Here is a 22,257-nt window from a genome sequence, read left to right as displayed (position 1 = left end):
GCTGTTATAGTTAACAGTGCAATCTCCCCTTGTAATCACACCACCAGTGAAAGCAAAAGTAAGCTGAGTCATCTTCAAAACATTTCCCTTTTTGCTTGTTTTTCTCACCGTATGATGTTGCATTGCTAGGAAACACACACAAACTACTACTGAGGATTCCCAATAAAATCCCAGTGCCAGCAGTTACCACCAGGTTGCATAATTTTCTCCTCTGCCTGGAACAGCATCTCCTTGCAGCTGCTATGAGCTAAGGGAGCCAAGCTGTATTTTCTCATGGCTTTTTGCCTGTAAATGTATAGCCATTGACAGTCCCAGAAAAACACATCAGAAGTGCTTACGTTGATTTTACTCTTCTTTCCTACAGATTCAGGGTGATCTTGCCAGATGGACCACTTGACTTTAATCAGACAGTCATAACGATAGAGCATCTGGGCTTAAAATGGCACTGACATTTTGAGGGGTTTTATTGGAGGGGGCATGAGTCATAAAGCATGGATTTAGGGGTTTGGCGTACGCTGGCACTATGCAGCTTTTACGTCATGGAGCTGTGCAATAGAAGCCTTTCTCCATCTTTGGATCATTGGCAAATTGTGAGCATTGTTTTCATCCTTCCATCTTCACTGTGGCTGTTGGTGGCTATCGGTCATCATCACTGACACGGTGACAAAAATGCTTTCCACTGAAAACTTCCAGGAGGGCCCTTACAGGTTCTGTTACATGTGATCTCTTCTCCTTATCTTCAATTATGAATGCCATCAAGCTTTTAATATTTAGGGTGTACTGAAAAGTTTATCCCTTTACCCAATTTCTTGTCATAAAAAAGCGTCAATAGCTGCTTGTACTTTTAAGTATGATCACGTGTTTTTGTTATGGCTTGTTTTCATTCATATCAAACAGACCAGATGCACTTTTTATCTTTTGTAAATGGAGCAAGCACATGAAAACAAATTGCTCCATGAGGGCTGGTGCTAGGGATGCCTGACAGCCCCACTTGCTTCTCTCTGCTCCCTCTGACCCTTCCCAGACCTGGACTTTTCCACCCCAGCGACCCTCATATATGGCCCCTTCTCCAAATTTCCTGGAGAGACATCACTGCTGCAATACTGCATGGCTGCAACAGGCAGCAAGAATTCAATTCGCTTCTCAGAGAACACTGGCAAACCGACCTGGCATCAGGATCAGGGGCATCTTAAAGTGAAATAAAGTAATGTACCTTTTTAAGCTCAATTCCCCTCTAATAACTTACAGGTAAATATCAGCACCATTCATTTAATGTCTCATAATAAGTAAGTGCTTCATTTAAACTGGAGAAACACTTATAAATGCAATTATTCATGCTCTGTTTTTTCTCACTCAGAGTTTTCTGCTTTCAGCTCTTTCCTGTTGGCTTTTCCATTGAGTCCCATCTGGTTTATATACTGTTTCAAGCCTAGTTATGGTGAAATTTACAGCTACACCCTCAGTAACTTTTGCCTTATCATCACCTCCTGTGTGGAAAGAGAACTTCCTCAAACATTTCTACAGGATGTACACTCATTGCAGGAATGCAGTTCTAAGTTGTACTTTCCTCCTAAAGCTATACACTGGTTTGCCTAAATACTTCCAGACATTTAGCACAGTATTTGTTCTCTCCTCACACACGATCCTACTTAATCCTGATGAGAAACATCTCCTGAAGTTCTGGGACAGCACTCTGGCCTCTTTTTGTTTCGTATTCTTTATGCCTTTCAAAAGACAGTTTTTTCCACTACCTGTTTCTTTAATGTTTCCCTCCCTGCATACTTGCCATATGACAAATGCATTCTCTACTTGATCGTTACTAGGTCGGTATGGAAACAATCCAAATTTTGTGGGGCAGGACTAGTCCTGGATTAGGAGTCAGAGCTACTGAAAGATTTAGATCTTTTCTGATTTAGGAGTTTAGTACAGGTTTCTCCAGGGATGAGAACTTTTGAAAGTACTCCTTCATGGTAGCTGGTTCAGAAAGAGGGCTTTCAGCTGGGCAGATTTATAGCATTCATATATCTAAAATCTATATATATGAATAGATATATATAGTCCTACCACATCCCAATGTCAAATGATTCATCAGTCTGGGCCTTTTTTTATGTCTTAGCCTGACCTTCCCAGAAATTACCAGCCTGGGATGTCCTTCCTTGGGTAGGCTGTATTTCAAAGCAGGTGGCTGGATCCAAACTGAATTGACCACTAGCCATGAGGCGAAGTGACCACTCAGCCAGCTTTTACAGCAACAAACACCTATTTCTAATATGTCTCAGTAAACAAATGTTTTGTAAGTCTCTGTATGAATATCATCAGAAGCTCCGCATGCCCATACAAATCCAACATAGATTACTGTTGCACAGATTATAGATATTGGAATGCTAAAGGTCTCTGATAACAAATTGGGAAACCCTGAAATGTGCATGTCAAACATGAGATGCTGGAGCTGACACTGCAAGATCTTGGAAGGCTGACTGAGGTCTGAATCCCCAAAACCTTCAGCCTACCACTAGATACCATTTATGGAGAACATTGCTTAATTTCTGTGGGCGGTAACTCCCCTTCCTGTAAGTCTTAAAATGCACTGTACGCAAAACTTGAATTCTTGAGAAAAAAAGTATTAAAAGGATAGCACAAGCAGTAAAAGCTACCATTTTATTCTCCTTAAGGCTATGACAATGACAAGCCCCTTAAAGGGTGTACACACGGAGGAGGGTCAGCAATTCAGCAATTTGGGTTTGTTCACACTACTGAAAAAGTGTAGTTTTTTGTTAACCTTGTTGTTGATAAAACTGAACGCTTACACTTGTTAATTACTTGATATAGGAATAAACAGACTTTATGCTGCTCTTCTGGACTGTTGCAACTATTTTGTCCCAAGAAACACCTGAATTTGGAACCTGGAAATTGCTGAACACAAAAATATCACATTCAGTTCAGTGGAAGCAAAACTTCTTTCTACTCAGTTCCCATACTGAATGGGCTTGGGGAATTACTTGTGACATAAATCAAAGAAGTTACTGGGTTGCTCTAAATTGAGCCTGGTTGCCAGCCAAAACAGCTCCCCAGAGACTGCTACCAAGTGAGAATCATGGTAGTTAAGTGCACTGCTCTGCAATATCTTCAGCTCCTCTGGACTGGGGGTAATTAGTCATGAGGTAATGTCAGAATTATACTACGACAGGGTTTCTGCCATTCTGGCATAAACTATTCCCTCCTTAAAGAAATCTTAAGGTTACATTGTATGCTACCAATACTATCTCTTGGATCTCGCCTAATAGCTTTGTTTTATACATCAAAGTTGCTGAGTCATTGAAAACTATAAGCCAAATTAATATTTCACATATTGTAGCATAATGTGTTTTCTTCTGCAGCATAAATGTCAATTAAATATCACTTATGACCAAGGGCAGTTGGCTTGGGATGTCTGGTAACTCTTTGAACACAAAAAAGGGGTTTTACAACACCAGGAATTTGGCAACATGATGGAAAACTTCGGCCTAAGTGAATATGTACATCTCGTCTTTATCCATATAAAGACATCTGACCAATTTAACCCTAAACTCTGACAACTACAGAAACGCAGGAACTGTTTGACAGACAAACAGACCTGTCTTATGTTTACAAATGCCAAGACTTCTGGATCCCTGTCTTCAGAGATGCTTGACATGCAATGCAGTGCAGCTGTGGCCATCCCCAGGGAAAGCAATGAGAGGGGTGTTATTTGAGTATGCTCTCAGCAAATACTGACCGAGAGTCCTGTCCTCTGAATAGTTACTGTTTGACAGCTGCTATTTATGATGAGAAGAATACCAATTGTAAATTGGCTGCTACTTTATTTACCTGAAGCTCAGCAGCAACTACGGCGCTAGGATATTAAAAGGCAAATTTTTCATTTAGTGTATATGACCTCAAATTGCTAGGGACCAATTGGTCAGATTGCTGGCCATTAATTACCAGCATGTTTGTAATGTCTTGGCTACTTCCAAGATTAAGCACTATCTAAAACTGTTGAGACAGTATGTTCCTGGAATTGAATTAATAGAGGATAATGCTGATTTTGCATACACAGCTTCACAGCTCCTACCTGTAAAGTGCTGATGTGGACAGGAGTCCCTGTACCATTCACAGTGTTCTTCTTGGCTGCATTTCCACCCTTCCCTTCCGCTTGCTCTGCCTTGGCAATCTTTGCTTTTTCAGCTTCAATTCTCTTTGGATTGTTTAGCATTACCTGAACCACAGCATACTCCACCAGGGATGCAAACCCAAAGAGAAGGCAAACAATCAGCCAGACATCTAAGGCCTTCACATAAGACACTTTGGGAAGTTCAGCAGCAAGAGTGGTACATTCAGATGCCAAGCTGAGCACTGAGAAAATACCTATGAGAAACAAAACAAAGTATTGATTAAAGAAAGCTTACATTTACTGCCACTGGCTGTGCTCTCTGAAACAGACAATACTGAATGATGTTTCGTAACAGGAATGGGACTTCACAATGTGGTTCGTGCAGCAGAAATGCGAAGTGCACATGCCTTCAGTTAATGAACAAGTTAGACTGAATGCTTAGGTAGGATTTGCAGTTAAGAATGAATTAATAATGAGTACCTTCATTTTAAAAGCAAAGAAACAAATAAATGATGTTAAATTGGTTGACGTGGTTTTCCTGCCCTGTCACACATCACACAGGTGTGAAATGGAACTTCCAAAGACTTATCTTACAACACGTATCTAAGTCTGGGAAGGTGGAAGAGAAATACATGATACTTAAACCAAAAGACTCCAAGTCCCTTAAATTAGACTACTGTTGTCCCGGAAATCTGAACTGTGCTAAAGCGGGAGTAACTCTCTGCATGACCTGTCCACAAGTGTACTATGAAAGCCTTAGATGAAAGGGAAGCTTTTGCTGAAAAGCAAAGCTGTAATAGCACATTAAAAGTCTGTGTTCCCAATTCACTGTGAAGATAAAAACACAGAGGTGACTGAGGGCCTACCATCATTCCCTACTGGAGCGTCAAGGATCTAGAGGAAGCTTTCTAGATAAAAGGCATTTCAGGAAGCCCTTATCATGATAAAACCAACACATCTACAAAGGCTGTTGAAAGGTCACACTCATCATCAAACTGGGTTTCTACAAACATTTCTTCTAACAAGGCTTCCAAATGTTCACATCACAAGAGACAAAATAGAAGCCTGATCTCACAGCAAGATTTCCCACAGGTTGCTATGAAATGGAAACAGTAGCAAGAACAGCTACATTTGGAAAAAGATAACTTCAGAAATGGCTGTAATGTGGGGAAAACTTAGTTCCATTTTGGTTTTGTGAAAGTTAATGATAAAAATCTTTAGTTATGAGTGAGCAGCTTTGTGAAATGTAATTGTTGTCTATAGAAAATGTTGGCAAAAGGAGCTACTCAGTCTCAACTACGTTTCTTATATTTCTGACATGCTGTTCAAAGCTTGAAATGTTTTGCAATTCATAGAAGATAATTTTCTTCAGATCCATTTTAAGTAACTGAGGATGTGAAAATGTTACTAAAATTGAAAGTATCTGTACTGGCTTATAAAAGTATTCAATTCTAATTGATCATAAATAACACATAATTCTATTGCTACTGTTTCCATTTGGATTTTAATAAGATTGATATGATACTTTATTTGGGTTTTGGGGTTTTTTTTTGGTCCACTGGGATAACAGAATTGCCAGATGTGTTAGATCAGAATGACATGGCAAATACTGAACAGACAATATTCACTGTCCGCTCTGGCTTATGTTTCATGTACTGTATCTGAAGCATCCAAGTACACACATTCCCATAAGGACAGAAAGCACAGAATAGTCCCCTTTTTAGAAAACTTATTTTCACTGACCAACACCAGCTGTCTGGGGATGAACACTAATTATGGATCATAAGGATATACAATAACAAGTACAAACAAGGCCGTACTGCCTCTTAACATATATAGGATACCTCTGTTTAAGCCTAGCTTGCTGTTCATTCGCTATCACTGTGCTGTATCAAGTACCATGTATCAAGTACTGTATCAAGTCTACCATGTCTATACTAGACTTTTGAAAGGCAGCCTCTGCCCTTACCCTGAATAACCAAATTGTCCAATGATAAGGACTGGCTCAATATCTTGGATATTGCAATTTTTTCCCACTAATTTAAACAGTGTTCATTATCTTAATATGTGATTATTACTATCATGCCTGGTGCTGAAAAAAATTGTACAATCACTTTGTAGAGCTTAAAATAGTAGACCTTACAGTCTTGGATTTAATCCTACAAAACTAACTTACAAATTCTACCAGCTGAGAAGATGTTAGTGTATCTTTCATCTATTTGCTCAGTAGAGCAATTGAGGTTGTGGTGACCTGATGCTGATTTCCACTTATCTGGATTCCTAGGATGGAAAGTTTATTCTCAGAGTCTGAGAAACTTCTAGGTTTTCAAGGTAACAATGAAGGAAGACAGAAGTACAGAAATATTCTATTAAGCAATTCTTTGCTGCCAGACCAGAGTTGGTATGGCCTTGGAGACCCTAGCATTAGAGTTGTAAGTCACACATCTGGCAGTAGTTGCCCTAGATACCTATCTAACACAGTCCAAAGCTCAAGGCTCAAACATGAGTGAGAAGAATGAGCAAATATACTGCAAGATTATTTATTAAAAATAAAAATAAAGGGACAAAAAATTCCCCCTTTTCGTCTCAGGAAGCACTAAAGAGAAGGGACATACTTGCAAAGTAAAGGGAGTGCTAGCATTTCTAGGAAATACCTCTGCATTTTTGCCCCTAGTGTGGCATCCTTCTCAATGGAAAAGTAGTTTATCAGTGAGGTTAGTTAACTCCCAGCCTAAAACATGACTGTAGAGAGCTACTATTTTAAAAATACTACCTAGGTAACATGTGGATAATATCTGGAAGTGCCAGTCCAGCAAAGTATTTCAGCTCAAGCTGCCAGAGAAATAAATCTCCCTTTTTTGAATCCATCAAACTCCCTAGCCTCAGCACTGTCTCTTGGCAGTGAATTCCACAGGTGAATTATGCACTGTATATATAAAAAAATATTATCTGGTTTATATTACTGCTTTAGAAATGTCTGACTTCATCTCACTAATGGTATTGAAAAAATATTGTCTTCCTTATAATTTGGTAACTCTAATATATTATGCCATTAAACTTCCTAAACTAAAACACAAAATCTCATTAAACCTTCTTCATACTGCAGTTTTAGCATATACCTTTATTTTTTTCCTTTGAGACCCTACATTTGCTACAATTTTATAAAATGAAACATCTAGAACTAAGACAGATCTGAGGACAGAAGTGATGGGGGTGCCATGTCTGCTGCAGAGCTAGCTGTCCTTTGTAAGTGGGGAATATATCACTGATCAGTACTCCAAGCTTTCAGCTAATTGCTGTACCCCTGCCTACACCCTGGATTAATGCTCCACCCTGTCAGGACACTGTGGGGGGACAGAAGTCTGACATCCACCAGATCCGTACAGCTCCAGGGAAGATCTTACTCCACCTGGGGATCACACAGCAGTGAGGGAAGGAAAAGAATTTTTTAAATGGATGATATCACACTTTCCAACTGTAAAGAACTTGTGAGTCTTCTGTTGGGCTCATTAAAAGGTGAAACACCAGCATTTAATTTGACAGAAGCATTTAGTGATATCGGTCTTCATGTCGCTTAGCCACAGCTGTCCTTAGATAGGTCGCTTGACTAGATACCAGTCTTTTGTGGACTTCCTTACCACCAGATGACCTAGTTGGGTGTAATGATACAGGTATCGATAAGGCTTAGTAACTTACTTTGTCCTTACATAGACACAGGTTTTTGCTCCAAACAAACATACACTCTTTTCCCAGGACACTAATCAGTCTACAAAAATACCTGCATACTGGCTTTCAGAGTGTCTTGTATTCCTAAATCACCTGGAAATTTTTGGGATGCCTTGCCATGGAGAGCAGTAGTCCACTATATTTAAGTCCATGTATATTTAAGTCCATGTACAATTGCATTAAGATATTTGTAAGCAAATGAAGTAGCTTCTCATCTGATGAGATCTGGATCTAGCTATTGAGAGTGCAGTGGCCATTGGGAACATTTGGGATTAGGTGTCATCCACTTTACACACAACAACTGTTAATCTTGTTAAATTTCAAGGTCAACTCCCTTCAAGGATGTAGCTAGAAGAGTTAGCTTGTTGCACTCCTGCAAACTGCAGAAACACAAATCTTACCCCAGTGACAATCTTAACAACTTGCGTTACTAAATAACGACTCATGATTAAAGGATGGTGAGATTTAGAGGTCTTTTCTTCTCTGGGGATTCAGGAAAAGTCACATAACCAAGCCAATGGTTGGTATTGTTGAAAATCCATTATTGCAGAAATGCTAATACAGAAAAGGAACCAATAAACACTTATAATAAATAAAGCAAATAAACAATAAATAAGCATGCATGTTGAGTCACAAAGACATCCATGTAACATAAATCAGCACTATGCCTCTTATAGATCTAATGTATAATTAATAAGCCTGTCTGGTTGGCTCTTGGAAGTACAGAATTATAAAAACTCAGGTTTTGATCATATTGGAGCTCACTGTGTGAAAAGTATTTCCAGTTTGTGTTTCTATCATCTTTCTAATTTAATGCATGCTGTATTTTCCCCACACTTTCTTTTCCTCACACTGTGTTATGTTTCACATTATAGAATGCACCCTTGCTACTTTTCAAGGTTACAGATTTCATTTGTTACTTGCTATCAAATTAATACAGATTGTGACCCCTCCCCAAGCAAATATTAATATCTGTAAAGGTTCACAGAACAGGGGAAAAAAAAAAAAAAAGAGGCAAAAAAAAGCAGGCTTGTATTCTAAAATAGACCCCTAGAAAAAAGATACAATAAACAAAATGGTTTTGTTACATTTAAGTAGAGCAAGGTAGCCAGCTGTGGCTCACAAGCCACAAGTAGCACTCCAGTCACGGTTCTCCAGATTTTAAAATTGACGAGACTATTTCAGTTGGAAGGGACCTATAACAACCATCTACTCCAACTGCCTGACCAATTCAGGGCTTACCATAAGCTGAAACATATTGTAAAGGGCATTGTCCATTTGCCTCTGAAATACTGACAAGCTTGGGGCATTGATGACCTCTCTAGGAAGCCTATTTCTGTGCTTGAGCACCCTCTTGGTAAAGAAATGCTTCCTAATGCCCAGTTTGAACCTCCCCTGGTGCAGCTTTCAGCCACTGATATGTGTCCTGTCACTGGATACCAGGGAGAAGAGACCTCCCTCTCCACTTCTCCTCAGGAAGCTGTAGAAAGCAATGGGGTCAACCCCTCAGCCTCCTTTTCTCCAAACTAGACAAGCCCAAAGTCCTTCTCATAGGACATGCCTTGTGGCCATCCCATTCCTCTGGATGCATTCAAGAACCTTCACAACTTTCTTAAACTGTGGGGGATTTATGGATGTCATTTTATTTTGCCTGTCATACCACATGAGGAAGAGGCATGGTGGATGACCTGAGACAGCAGCAATGTGGCTGAGGCCAGGAGGTATGTGGATGCTTTTCCACCTAACAAAACTTGGCATTGTATCTGCTCCAGCTGGCTCTCAACACACCAATTTCAGCTATCAGATGATGTGGCAAGTCCTGACTCCAAGGGTCTCTGGTGCTTATTGACACACGTTCATGCACTTGAGACTGCACAGGAGTCATGTCCTGTGGGGGTGAGGAGGTTCAAGTCTGGGTGAGATGTTTCTGAGGAAGACAGGTGTCTGGAGGGACTCTGAAACTGCATCACTGGGGTCTGACAAAAGGTGCGCTGAAACTCCTGGGATGTGGAAATGATTTGGAAAGTATGGACTTGGGGAGGTGGGATGCCAGGGAAAGGGGAGCATGGGGAGGCCAGACCATGGGGAAGGGGAGGTCATGGCATGGGGGAAGGAATGCAAATAGAAGTGTCAGAATGCAAGAGCCTGCCTCTGCATTTCGTTGAACTCTTGGGGTCAGCAGGTTTGGCCACCCCAGAGCTGGAGTCACACGTATAATCCAATTAGTCAAGATAATATTGTTTTGATTAACTCTGTGTCCTACTGTTTCATAATAAGTGAAGGGCCTGCCTACTGTGTTGTGCTCAGCAGCACAAGCACACAAGCCTGAAGCACTCTCATGAACTGAGTATCTAATGCAATAAAACCAATCAGCTAACAAGGATGATAATTCTTTTCCAGACATCACTATGTTTCTATTTAACTTCAGAAAAACTCCTTCAAGAAGTAGGTGTTTAGACCCTTGCTCATTATCTTGCTTTCTAAGTCATTATTCAATTGTTGAAATTCCTATAACCTGCATATTGCCAGTGTCTGCAGCACCACTCATACATGGATGAGATGTTTTTATCTGGATTGAGAGGAGCAGAGACAGTGTGCTTATTACACAAGCACTGTAACCATTATCAAGTGAAGTCTCAGTGAGGAGGCAAATTTTACAGGACTAGGAATGAGGACGTTTCAGTGAAAGTGATGAGCAGATAATGGAAGTGAAGTTGCTTTCAGTGCCCAGTGTCATGTTGTCAAAGCAACTGAGAATGACTCAATGGTGTTAAGGTGGATTGTGACAGTATGCGTAAACGCAGGTTACCCAGTGGGACTCTTGCAGCACTTGCATCAGGATTGATCCAAAATGACAGCCAGGACAGAACAACAATTAGCAGTGTAGGAGCATAAACACCCATCATGTAAAATCCAACTTGTCTTCTTAAAGTGAAGATTACTTCTACACAAGTGTAATAACCTTTAAAGAAATAAATGCGTTAATGTTTAATGTGCTGTGCAGGTCAACCTCTTCTGATCCGTATCTTCCAGGCCTTTTTCTATGTAAGTTAAGAGCAAAAGTTCAATGACTTGATTTTCTTTATAATGGCAAAGAGTTCAATTTGGAAAAAAACGTTCAAAACACTGTAAAACATCTGTATAACCACCAAGTGTAGTCAGGCATATACTACTCTCTGTGCTCTGTAAGGCACCCTCTGTCTTTTCACAGCGCATCAGTAACAGGCAGTTAAAGTAACCTTCATCTTGATGTTGGGTGCAAGATGCAGTCCAGATAAAATAAATGGGGTCTGGCAGTCATACTAGCTGAAGCTCATCTGAAAAGCCTACTTAGCATTAATCTGTGCAAAAGATGGAATTAAGAAATATTAGTGTAGAAAGTTCAGAATGGAAAGAGGTGATCTGAATGTGACTCTAAGCAGATACTCCCCCAGTACTGAAAGTTGGTATAGGAGACTTCTAAAATTGGTACAGTCTTTTAAAATTTAGAAAGACTCTAAAGACACTGTAAATTTTGAAAACAAGGAATACTGCCTCAAATCTTTTAAAATAAGGATTTAAAGCACACAAACATTTCCCAAGGTATCTGTTAAGATGAATTCAATTAAAAAAAAAAAAGCTGCAGACAACAGAGGTTTTACTGGAGGTAACAGATGGATCAGGAAGCCTGATAACCAGAAAACAAATTCTGTTCATATTTTTATTCAATTAGCAGAACTGCCATTGCAAAAACAATGTCATAAACTATTCTATCACAAGAAAATGACATTCTTGTGTTTTATTACAGCAACTTCAAAATTCAGATAAGTCTATATCTGTAAATAAAGTTGGTGCTGATTTAGAAGATAGAATCTGTCAAAAATATATCTATTTCTCTTCTAAATTTTATCAACTAAGTGCCATAAAGTGATAAGTCATCTTAAAAGTGCTGTTTGGGCACACAATAGCCAAGAAAACAAAATTAAGGAAACATTTCCTTGTATAAAAGGCTATACCAAACGGTATTTTATAGTTCGTTCTATTCTATTCAATGATCTTTTATCTGATAATGTTTCCCTCTATAATTTCTTAATAGTTTCCAGATACTTTTAGGTTTTATTTTCAAATGAGGGATGATCTTCAAAATCATTATGTTTGCCTTAGACCAGAAATACATTCTGTATGGCTTTGAATAATCATTCATCAGGCAGAGAGCAGTATCTATTGCCCTCAAGGGCTTGCAAGGACCTATTTGCTTCTGTCCCACATATTGGTAAACAAAGAATAGGCAATTTGCAAACGTAAATATTCTACTTTTTGCCACAAAAAGTCACTCCAAATTTGTTGACCCTCTTTCTTCCTAGGTAAGTATGATAAAATGTCAGTTGACCTAAACAGTCAGTAAAGATTAAGTACTTTGAAATTGGCAGGAATCTCTTCCATAAGCCATAATTTTGAGTATTTGCCTCTTGATTACCTGACAAAATCCTTAGCAGAATTAATTTTAACTATGTGTGCAAAACCTGCTTTTTAAAATACCTTCAATGTAAGAATTTACAGTAAATGAAACAACTGCTAACTACTAAAAAATATCTTAAAATACTTCAGAGTACTAAAATATTCCATTCACATTAATGAAGTACTAATTCCAGTCTTGATTATGAGATTAACAAGGATGTTCTTCATTTTTAAACAAAAAAGGATTTGCAATAAAAGAATTAGGAAAACATTTTCAAATTTCATGTTCCTCCTTTAATGTTCAAATCACATACATACACACAAAATGTGGCCATTTTACTGAGTACAGTGTGATTTCAACTTGTGGTCACAAGGTGCTTAAATTTGAGAGAACACTACTGATTTTCTTTCCTGTTTAATAGTAAAACGTAGAATTATTTTCTTTAAGGCTTCTAAAATGCCTAAAATATCTTCAGATTTTTTAGATGTTTAATTTTAGATTTAGGGCAAAACTCAAAATCATCACAATTAACTTCAGTAACAAGAAGCAATTCTGAGTAAGTGTTTTGGTTTACCCCTCAAATACAGGGAAAAAGTAAGTTTTCTAATTTTCCTGTTTGTATTAATTTTATTTGGGAATTGAAAGATCCATTCCTTTAATTTTTCACTACTTTGTAGCCTATTTCTTTCAGTGAATTCATTGTTTAATTAAGAATAAAATATTTCTTACTGATAAACAAGCTTCTGCAATATCCTAACCTCGATTTGAATGCAGACATTGCCAGTTGTTGGTTGTGTTTTCACAAATGCAAAACTTTCCTAATGAGAGATAATTTCTTATTATTTACAAATGGTATATCACCTGACATTCTGAACTACGGAGTTAGGCTAAGAACTAACTCATTTTGCAGTCAAAAAACAAGCCTCATTTCAATTTTCATTATTCTTTTCAAGCTAAATCCCTTAACTCTGAGATCTGCTAAGGTTACTTGAGATCTCTTCAGACTTGGGAACTAGCTTAGGAACAACTGCAAGTAACAGACCCTCAACTTCAGCTGGATAGTAAACAAGAAACTTGGACAGGATCCTCAGAAGATGCAGCACCACAGCCATCTTCGTTGAGTTTTAATGGAAGATTTATTCATATGATGCAAAAGCACTGACTAAAATATACCCTGCTGGTTTCTGTTGTTGTAGAAATTCTTGCAGTTGCCACAATATGTGAGTAGTTTGGATATAATTATAGGCAGGAATCAATCAAAGTAGAAAAGAAAAAAAATACTTTTGAGATATTTTTTATTTCAAAATGAATGAGATCATTTTTATGTCATTAAAAGCCAGAGTACAGAAATCATTGAATAAATTTGTGCCCACACTCAGAAAATAATCATAGGATTAAATTAATACAGGGCTGAGGATTGTAAGCAGCTTTCTATAATGACAGACTTTCCACAACACTGAAGAGAAGAACCTGCAGGGTGAAGCATTTGAAGTTATACTTTATCACTATGTACTTCTGTAATAAAAGTTGAACTAGAAAACTGAAATTATCTTACTTTGCTTCAACTGGCATAATTCAGTGTGAATAGCCTTTCAGAAAAGTTAGACACTTACAGGCATAAATATGTATTGGGACTATAGAAACACCTTGGTGACAGTAAGAACACAAGACATGTAAGCAAAACCAAGACAAACATTTAATCTCATCTTCAACCTAGATGGTTCCATATTTTAATTAGTTTGCAGTAATCACATATGACAGTTACTATTATATGAACTACTTGCTAGTTAATCTATTTTATCACATGAAATGTAAGACATGAACTGGAATATTAACAATTAACTATAAACAGTAATTGAAGAAAGCTTCAAGTTTTTTTACCAAGGAAATAATTTTTATTACCTACCTGTGCCTTTATAGTACTTGGTACAGTTACCATATTCAATATCTTCCTTTTTAATATCAAACTGAGGCAGAGCAATTTTCTCTAGCTGTACAGGATCTCCAGACTGCCAGATAAACCGTAAGTCATCAGTTGTGTAACCAACTACAAGAAGAAAATAAAAGTAACAGTCATTTAAAGAACTCTCTCAGAGTAAACTCTGCAAGGAAATCTAGCATAAAAGCATAATATTTCTTTCACTCTTTTACTTTCTATTTCCTATAGAAAAATTAAATACAAAAATGAAATAATCATCTACATTTTTTTAAAATACAGGCCTAAATTAGGACTCAGTGGGTGAAACATTATATTATCTGCAATATTACACTGATTAAGAGGCGTTTGTTACAGTGCTTACTGTTTAAACAAAGAAAGCAAAGCTCTATTCTCCGCAGCTTTGAAGCCTCCCTATTCATTCAAACTCTACTTCAGCAAAGCATGAAAAATATACTGAACTTTAACAGCACTCACAAGTCCTAGTAACTTCAAAAGACTTTAACAACTCAATTACTGTGATGAATCTTTTTTTGTGTGTAAAACAACCTTTCTGCTTAATTGTTGAGATTAAAGGCCCTGGTTCATGAAAGCACTGCCATTCAGGAAATACTTGACCAGGAATTTAAGTAGATGTGGCTTCATGGTCTCCTGAGTATGGACAGACTTCAGCATGCATCTGAGTGTCTAAATCATGATATATACAACACCACCAAGTTAAAGGCAGTGAAAGTTAGGCTCACAATATTCAAGCATAAAGCAATTTTGATTAAATAGGGATAAAATAATAATGTTTTTACAGGCCTTTTTTCTGCTACCTTCTGTTTATTAAGGATTAAATTAATTCAAATAGAGATACTGTATGTTAAATGGAAACAAATATGGGGAAACATGAAGAAGATGGAGTTGGAAGGCATTCCAGTCTCTGACAAAAAGCTTAAAGAACAATTCTTTTCCTGGAAGCATTAGACAGTTGGGGGGGGGGGGTGGGGTGGGGGTGTTAATCTTTGAAAAACAGCTGTGATGAAAAAAGGTGAAATGCTCATAAGCTTCTCTAAGATTCAGAAAAAAATAATAAAAATCACAATTTGTCAAAGCTCCATGAAGGAAAATAATGAAAAAAAATATAATTCATTGTTTTAATGCTTCATTCATAAAATCAGTCTCACCCCCTTACAACACACATCAAATCACAAGTCTGCCAAGATCCTTTATGATATCAATTACTGGACAGTGAAAATTTTGTCTATATGGAATGTGTAGAACTGGGGATCATAACTGTAGATAAGAGAGAAGCCTAGCAAAAGCTGGTGGTCTTTTTTGTTTTGAAAATCTAGCAATTAGAAACAAAATATTGATTTGAAAATAAGTAAAATTAAACTGCCAATGGCTAACAGGGAAAGCACTGCTGGAACTGGAGGGTTCTTATTTTTGACAAAATTCTCACTTTTGACAACTGCATTAAAAGGTAGAAGAAAATTTAGCGCACATTGTGTTTCTAAAGGAAGAAATTCCTCCTGAATTTGAATATATCAGTTTAGCATGGAGACAGTTGTTAAACTGTCATTGTTAAATTAACAATTAAAAGCTGTTTAAATAAATTTATTGAGATTTTTTTTGAGTAATTCTTCCATTAGTATTACTGCCTAAATCCAGTTTAACCCCAAACATATTTGTGTTTACTGTAAGAGTTTACTTCAGCTAACACATATATATATTAGTGATGGGCTAAACTGCTATGGACATACTACAATTCTAAAGGTAAATGCTGACAATCAAAAACTAAATTGTAAAGCTCTGATATCATTATTATTATTTTATTATTACCCTTGTTCCTACTGGGATGCCCTGCTCAGCTTTGCTTAAACTTCCTCTTTCTTCACATTTGTCTTCCCTAACCTCCTTTTCCCCACCAGAATTGGTGGATTAACAACTCGACAAAGTTTTTGTATTATAGCAGGAATGGGCTGGAGCAAGCCACCTTCCTTCTCTCTGCTTCACATTTGTCTTTACTTAGGAAATCAGAATTGCCATGAAAGTGGGATTATCAGGGTTCAGTGTTGGGAAAAGGCTCTACTTGTGTAGGTACCCTTCTACTTGGGTGAAGGAAAGCAGATGGTTTTCAGGAACATTCTGGCTGCAACTTCCAGCATGGCATGAAGCCCTTCACAGACAAGACCTGGCTGCCCCATTGTAAGATCAAATCACCTAGAGACCAGACTGGTAAAGGAGAGACACCTGACTACATCTACAACACATTTTCAAACCACTTTCAAAAGATTTCATGCTAAATGTTCTGAATGCATTCGCATCATATACTTTTCCTTCAGCACCATATCAAAAGAGTTTCAAACAATGCAATGCATTCTCAGTGCAAGGGGATAAATTGGTCCCTAACAACCTACAGAGCAGCACAGGTTGTGGAAGTTAAAACTACTTGGGGAAACCATGGATTCTTTTTCCCAAATGATGTGTGTTTCCATTTTACTAACTTTATTGTAGAAGTTTCTGAAAAACTCATCAGTTGTCATTATGTTTGATAGCAAAAGCTAAAAACAGAGTGCATGGTGCCATAACCATAAAAAACATTTTTGATAGGGAAATCTATGTTGGTAGGAACCAGTGAAGATTATTTTCAAGACTATTTTCATTTAAAATGTTGACACGAACAATACAGAATTGATCAATTTTTGTTTGATTCTCACACATTTTTAGAAGGCAACTGGTTTTATGAATAGATTGATTTACTTACAGCTTTCCAATTGCATCTTGCAGCGCTGTGTATCCATAGGAAACAAGGTCAAGTCCAAAGGGCATGATAGAGTAATAGACAATCTGAAAATACAGAAACAGAATTTAAAAAAAGTGTGAGCTGCCATGAAAACGGTAGACAGCAGTAAGAAAACAAAATTCAGGTATTTGATTTTCAGCCTCTAAAATAGCAGAAAAAATTAAAATTATGATAAGTAACAGTTTAAAATTGAGCTATCTCTATTAGTCTGAGAGTAAAATTTTATACAGAGTTTTAAATATATAGTAGTTCACAAATCAGAGACCTACTAATATGTGATGAAAATACATACAGGTCATAAGAATAACCAAACCAAAGGTCCATACAAAAGAGAGTCCTGTCTCCAGCAGTGGCCAGTGGCAGACTCTTGCAGAAGAATATGAGACTACAGCAATCAGGAATAATTTTGTGCTAGATGTCCAGCAGCCTCCCAGAAGTTACACCTCACAGACTTCCTAAACCGGAAGTGATGCTTCTGTATTTAAAGGACCTTGAAAGATTTTATTCCTGTCCAATAAGATGCTTCGCTTCCAGTTGCTTTTTGCTATCCACGTACACTTTAATCACGCACCACTTCCTGCATCAAGGAGTGCCATGGCTAAGCTGCACACACTCTATCCTGACTAAGTAACCACCACTTTCTTTGGCTGATGTAGAAATTCAAGTGATGTGCAAATAATATTATTTTGCTGAAGGCTTTACTTCAGATAGCCTACATACATTTCAAATTTCTAGTACCTGCTATGCTATCAAATGACATGCTTTAAAACATCTTCATCTGATTTCTTTACACACAATTTATTGTGGTATTGTTTACAAACTGTCATATAAATTGAAATATTAGTCATAAACTGTATCGTATTACTAAGTCTAACGCAGCATATATATCTGATATCAATTCACTTAAAAGAGGAGTAGAAATAGGTCAATAAAATACCTCATGCTGACTAGGACATCTCCATCCCGAAATATAAAAAGAAGGATATTTTCTTGTGTGACATCATGGAAGTTAGCATTCTTTTCATTTGCAAAGAATAAGTCTGGCTTCCAGAGACACTTAAACATAGTTGGATCCACTGTCAGTGTATCTGAACCTCTCCAATCATTGGGAAGTTTGAGTCTGGGATCATTCCACTTCTGTCTTAGAAAGATGTTGACTCTATAATCCTGACGGGAAGAATAAATAAATATTAGACTAACCGAAGTCTACCCAAAAACCTATGGAGAAAGAAAACCATTCTATTGGACTCTGAAGAGAAAAACAATTTATGCCCTGATATTTTCTACACAAAGATAATAATCACCATTCAAACAACATTAATAAGTGCTAAGTTTAATAGGTTTTACTACAGATAGGTAGATTATGTATGTCTCACTCATGTTTTGAATATCATAATTTTCTTTTTTTAAAAGAACCAAATTGTCCCCCTGAATTATTTTTGCATCCCTTCAATAGTAGCCCCCTTTTACCCAGGCATAGAGAAAAACATGCAGCAGGGCAAAGGGAGGCCATAGCTTTACTACATGAAATTGGTGCAGGCAGCAGGCATGATACCACTTCAATAAGGATATCCTGTGAGTGTAAATTCCATCTTATTCTCCATTTGGTTAAGTGGCACACTGGTAGCAAAATATCACACTATAAAAGCAGAAAATAGACTAGGTAGATAGATAACAGGTTTTACAATACACACCCAGAATATGGCTTCAGACTTTGTAACAGTGATTTGGGACTATTTTAGTAACTGAGGAAAACGGATACCAGCTTGCAACACAAGTACTGAGGCATCATGTATGAAAGCAGTAAAAGAATGGGCCTTAAACAGAGACAAAATCAAGGCTTCACACAGAGAAAACTTCCTTCTGGATTCTGCAGGACTCTTGCTCAAGGATGGACAGTAGCAGAGCCATGCTCAATGAGAACCTGATTTTGCCTTTGGGAATTGAAGTAGCATGTGTCTCAGGGCAAAATGATACCCGCACGTGTTCTATCCTTAGTGAAAGCTCTGTGCATCCAAAGGAAAAATCTGACCCAGTATGTCAGTTACAGTTTTTCAGTCTTACCTCTAAATCTTTTTGCTTTTTACATTTAAATTTAAGCCAGTGCCTCTTTTTAATGTATATGTAAACAAGGAAGATTGCATACAGAAAAGGAATAAAGGTATTGCTGAGGTATTATTTTTACGTATTCATTGTTGCAGGTATTTATTGTTGAAATAAAATAAGGAAAGTCCTACAAATAAACCAAAATTCTATGTGTAAGATAACTTCTATCTATCTGCAGTCTTCCTAGTTGTCTTCTATGATGTGTTCTGTTTTTTTCCTGTCGTTAGGTACAAAGCATCCAGAGAAAGGGCTGTGTCCTTTACAGAAGTGAAAACACTGCTTCTGCTTTACATTTGTAGCAAAATGTTAGAAATCTGTGGATGAAGGTTCCCAACATATTTTTTGTTTGTCAATGGATTCTGCATATCAAGATAATTTTATAAAGTTGTTTATTTTACATGTTAATGACCTCTTACACATTTTTCTACTGATACAATGTGAGTTCTCATCTGTTGCACTTACTACAATGTACACATTTACAGTCCAACACAAGTGCCATGTTGAGACAGGCATGCTAACTTCAACAGGAAGGCGTTCACTTGTCTAAGACCTCATGCAGAACAAATTACCCTGTTGATTTACCCTGTTTCTCAGAATACAGTGCCCACTTTCTCATGTCCAGTCCACCAGTCAGATCAGCCCAGGTATTACTTTATTACACTATACCGCTTAATATTTTTCCTACTGCATTGTAAGGAAAAGCAAAGCATCAAAAACAAGTAGAAAGAACTGAAGCAATATTTATTAATATGCATGGTTCTTAGAGACATGTTACTTGTTGGCAGTCTGGTTTTGCAAAAATATATGTAGTATGACTCTTATTTATACAAAGTCCTATATTATCTTGTCAAAGTAAAGATGAAGCATAAAACAGTAGTTAATATGAAGTGACTTTGTACTGGAAGCCTCTCATAGCAAAGCTTCATAACAGGAGGGAATTCAGGTAATTATCTCAGAAAGTGTATTTTCAATTATATGTATATCGTTGAAAATTTTCTTTACTTGCTTCTTGCTGAAGTTCCCATTCCAAATGCACTTCTTGTCTCAGCTAAAACAATTACTTTAAACCATATGAGATAAATAGTGAATCTTGTGCATGCTCACAAGCATTACATTATTCATCACACCAAAATTAATATCCCCATAAATAGTGCATTACCCTAATTTTAAGAAAATAAGATGCCTTCTCAAAGCCATAGGCAAATGATAAGCAGTGTCCAACACTTGCTTTCAGCTTACCCATTCAGAAGAAGATGTTTACATCACTGAAAAGCAGAATGCACTGGCAAAATAAGAACTGGAAGTAAGATCAGGTGGATGCTATTTTATTTTCCTCCATTCTCTATTACAAATGAACTTAAAATATACCAAAAAATGGGATGTTGCAATATTTTAAGAACTTGATCTTGTTCCAATTTAAGTCAATAGAAGAAAAATCCCCTTAACATGAAATAGGTAGGTTCAGACCTACCTAAATGACTAGAAGCTTGTCGTGGTTTAAACTCAGCTACGCAGCCCGTTCACTCACTCCACCCCCCCACCCCCTCCCTTCCTCCCTCAGCTTCTGGAGGGATGAGGAGGAGAATCGAAAGAATGTAACTCCCACGGGTTGAGATAAGAACAGCCCAGTAACTAAGGTATAACACAAACCACTACTGCTACCACCAATAATAATAATGATAAGGGAAATAACGAGGGAAGAGCATATAACTGCTCACCACCCGCCGACCAATACCCAGCCTGACCTGAGAAGTGATCTAGCCCTTCCAGGTAACTGCGCCCAGTTTATATACTGGACATGATGTGCTGTGGTATGGAATACCTCTTTGGCTAGTTTGGGTCAGGTGTCCTGTCTCTGCTTCCTCCTTGCATTGCTTCCCCTCCTCCCTGGCAGAGCATGAGACTCACAAAGTCCTTGGTCAGAGTAAACATTACTGAGCAACAACTAAAAACATCGGTGTTATCAGTGCTGTTCCCAGGCCAAAAGTCAAAACCACAGCACTGCACCAGCTACTAAGAAGGAGAAAATGACTGCTGCTGCTGAGCCCAGTACAAGGCTTCTAACAGAGGGCACATGGAAAGGAAGGCCACCAGATACCTGAGACAACACAGAAAATGTAGAAGGAAGCAGAGATGTCAGGATACAAAACGGTGGCTAGCCAAAGATGTGCAGAAGGGCTTCTTCTTGAAAGAACATGAACTAGTACAGCATCTGGCAGCAGTATACACTAATAACTGGAACAAATCTATTTTAAAAGATTTCTGCAACCAGTTCTCTCAAATTTGGGCAATGAATTTTAAGATTCAGTATGTACACTACAATCAGGTTCAAGAGGGGCAGAAGAAGTGATCTGCACGAAGCATATAGTCTTCTTCCTATGCATTTTACAAACATTCTTTGAATATTGCAGAATAACCAGAATTTTATAATAAAGGAGGGTCAAATAGCAATCAAAATGCCTGAAACAAGGGGAGGGAATGAAGGAGGCATTCATCAGCATTTTAGAGCTAGGAGATAAAAAATTAGAGCTGGCAGATAAAAAGAATCAGAGAAGTATTCTACAGGGCTTTGTTTTCCCATTAAACTCTAACAGAAGGCAAGTTGTTTGCAGGGAGGTTGAAAGATGAGGCATTCTAGGAAGTGTTTCAAATTCAACCTACTAAACAGTGGACGTGTAGCCAGAACAACTCCTCAGGCCAGAAATTCAACATAGCAAATAGATCTCCCTCTACAGACTGGAGCACACAGGAGATCATGAAAGGTTTTTTCTACATGAACTGCACTCATTCAAAGAGAGGAAGCATAATAGTACTGTCTTTAAATAAAGTAGAAAATGGCATTTTTAAGATTAAAATAAGGAAACCAGATTTTCTTTTATACACATAAGTATTAAAAAGACCCTTCTGCAGGGTTTTAAAGTAAAGGAGAAGGAGGAAGTGGTGTTTTGCCATTTGAGTCAGTGACAAAAGGTTACACTGAAATTACAAACTTGAATATAGATTCTGTAGACAGAGGGTCAGATCATCAACACAGCTAAAATACTGTAGCCCTGTGAATATTTATCCCAGAAAGGATTTATCCCCAGGAATCCTATACTAGTCATGCAGACTATAGCAGTTTGTAAATGTGA

General features: G+C 37.7%; 1 protein-coding gene across 3 annotated transcripts in view; it reads right to left on the bottom strand.

Moving 5' to 3' along the window:
• The window catches only part of GLRB (glycine receptor beta), a 47,327-nt gene that overhangs the window by 6,916 nt on the left and 18,154 nt on the right, over positions 1–22,257 (bottom strand). For 2 of the 3 annotated variants that reach the window (XM_057419119.1, XM_057419120.1), the window contains exons 5-9: positions 17,958–18,187; positions 16,982–17,064; positions 14,200–14,340; positions 10,665–10,817; positions 4,091–4,383 (exon numbers count right to left, since the gene is read on the bottom strand). In XM_057419119.1, coding sequence (XP_057275102.1) covers positions 4,091–4,383; positions 10,665–10,817; positions 14,200–14,340; positions 16,982–17,064; positions 17,958–18,187 — 900 coding nt within the window. The remainder of the gene's footprint in view (positions 1–4,090; positions 4,384–10,664; positions 10,818–14,199; positions 14,341–16,981; positions 17,065–17,957; positions 18,188–22,257) is intronic. The other variant, XM_057419121.1, reaches the window with a different exon arrangement.

This window comes from Pezoporus wallicus, unplaced genomic scaffold (genome assembly GCF_028554395.1).
Source record: "Pezoporus wallicus isolate ANWC-B61680 ecotype Strahan unplaced genomic scaffold, APGP_CSIRO_Pwel_v1 contig_2384, whole genome shotgun sequence".
Lineage (NCBI taxonomy): Eukaryota > Metazoa > Chordata > Aves > Psittaciformes > Psittacidae > Pezoporus > Pezoporus wallicus.
Note: the sequence above shows the minus strand (reverse complement) of the source record. Positions and strands in the feature narration are given on the sequence as shown.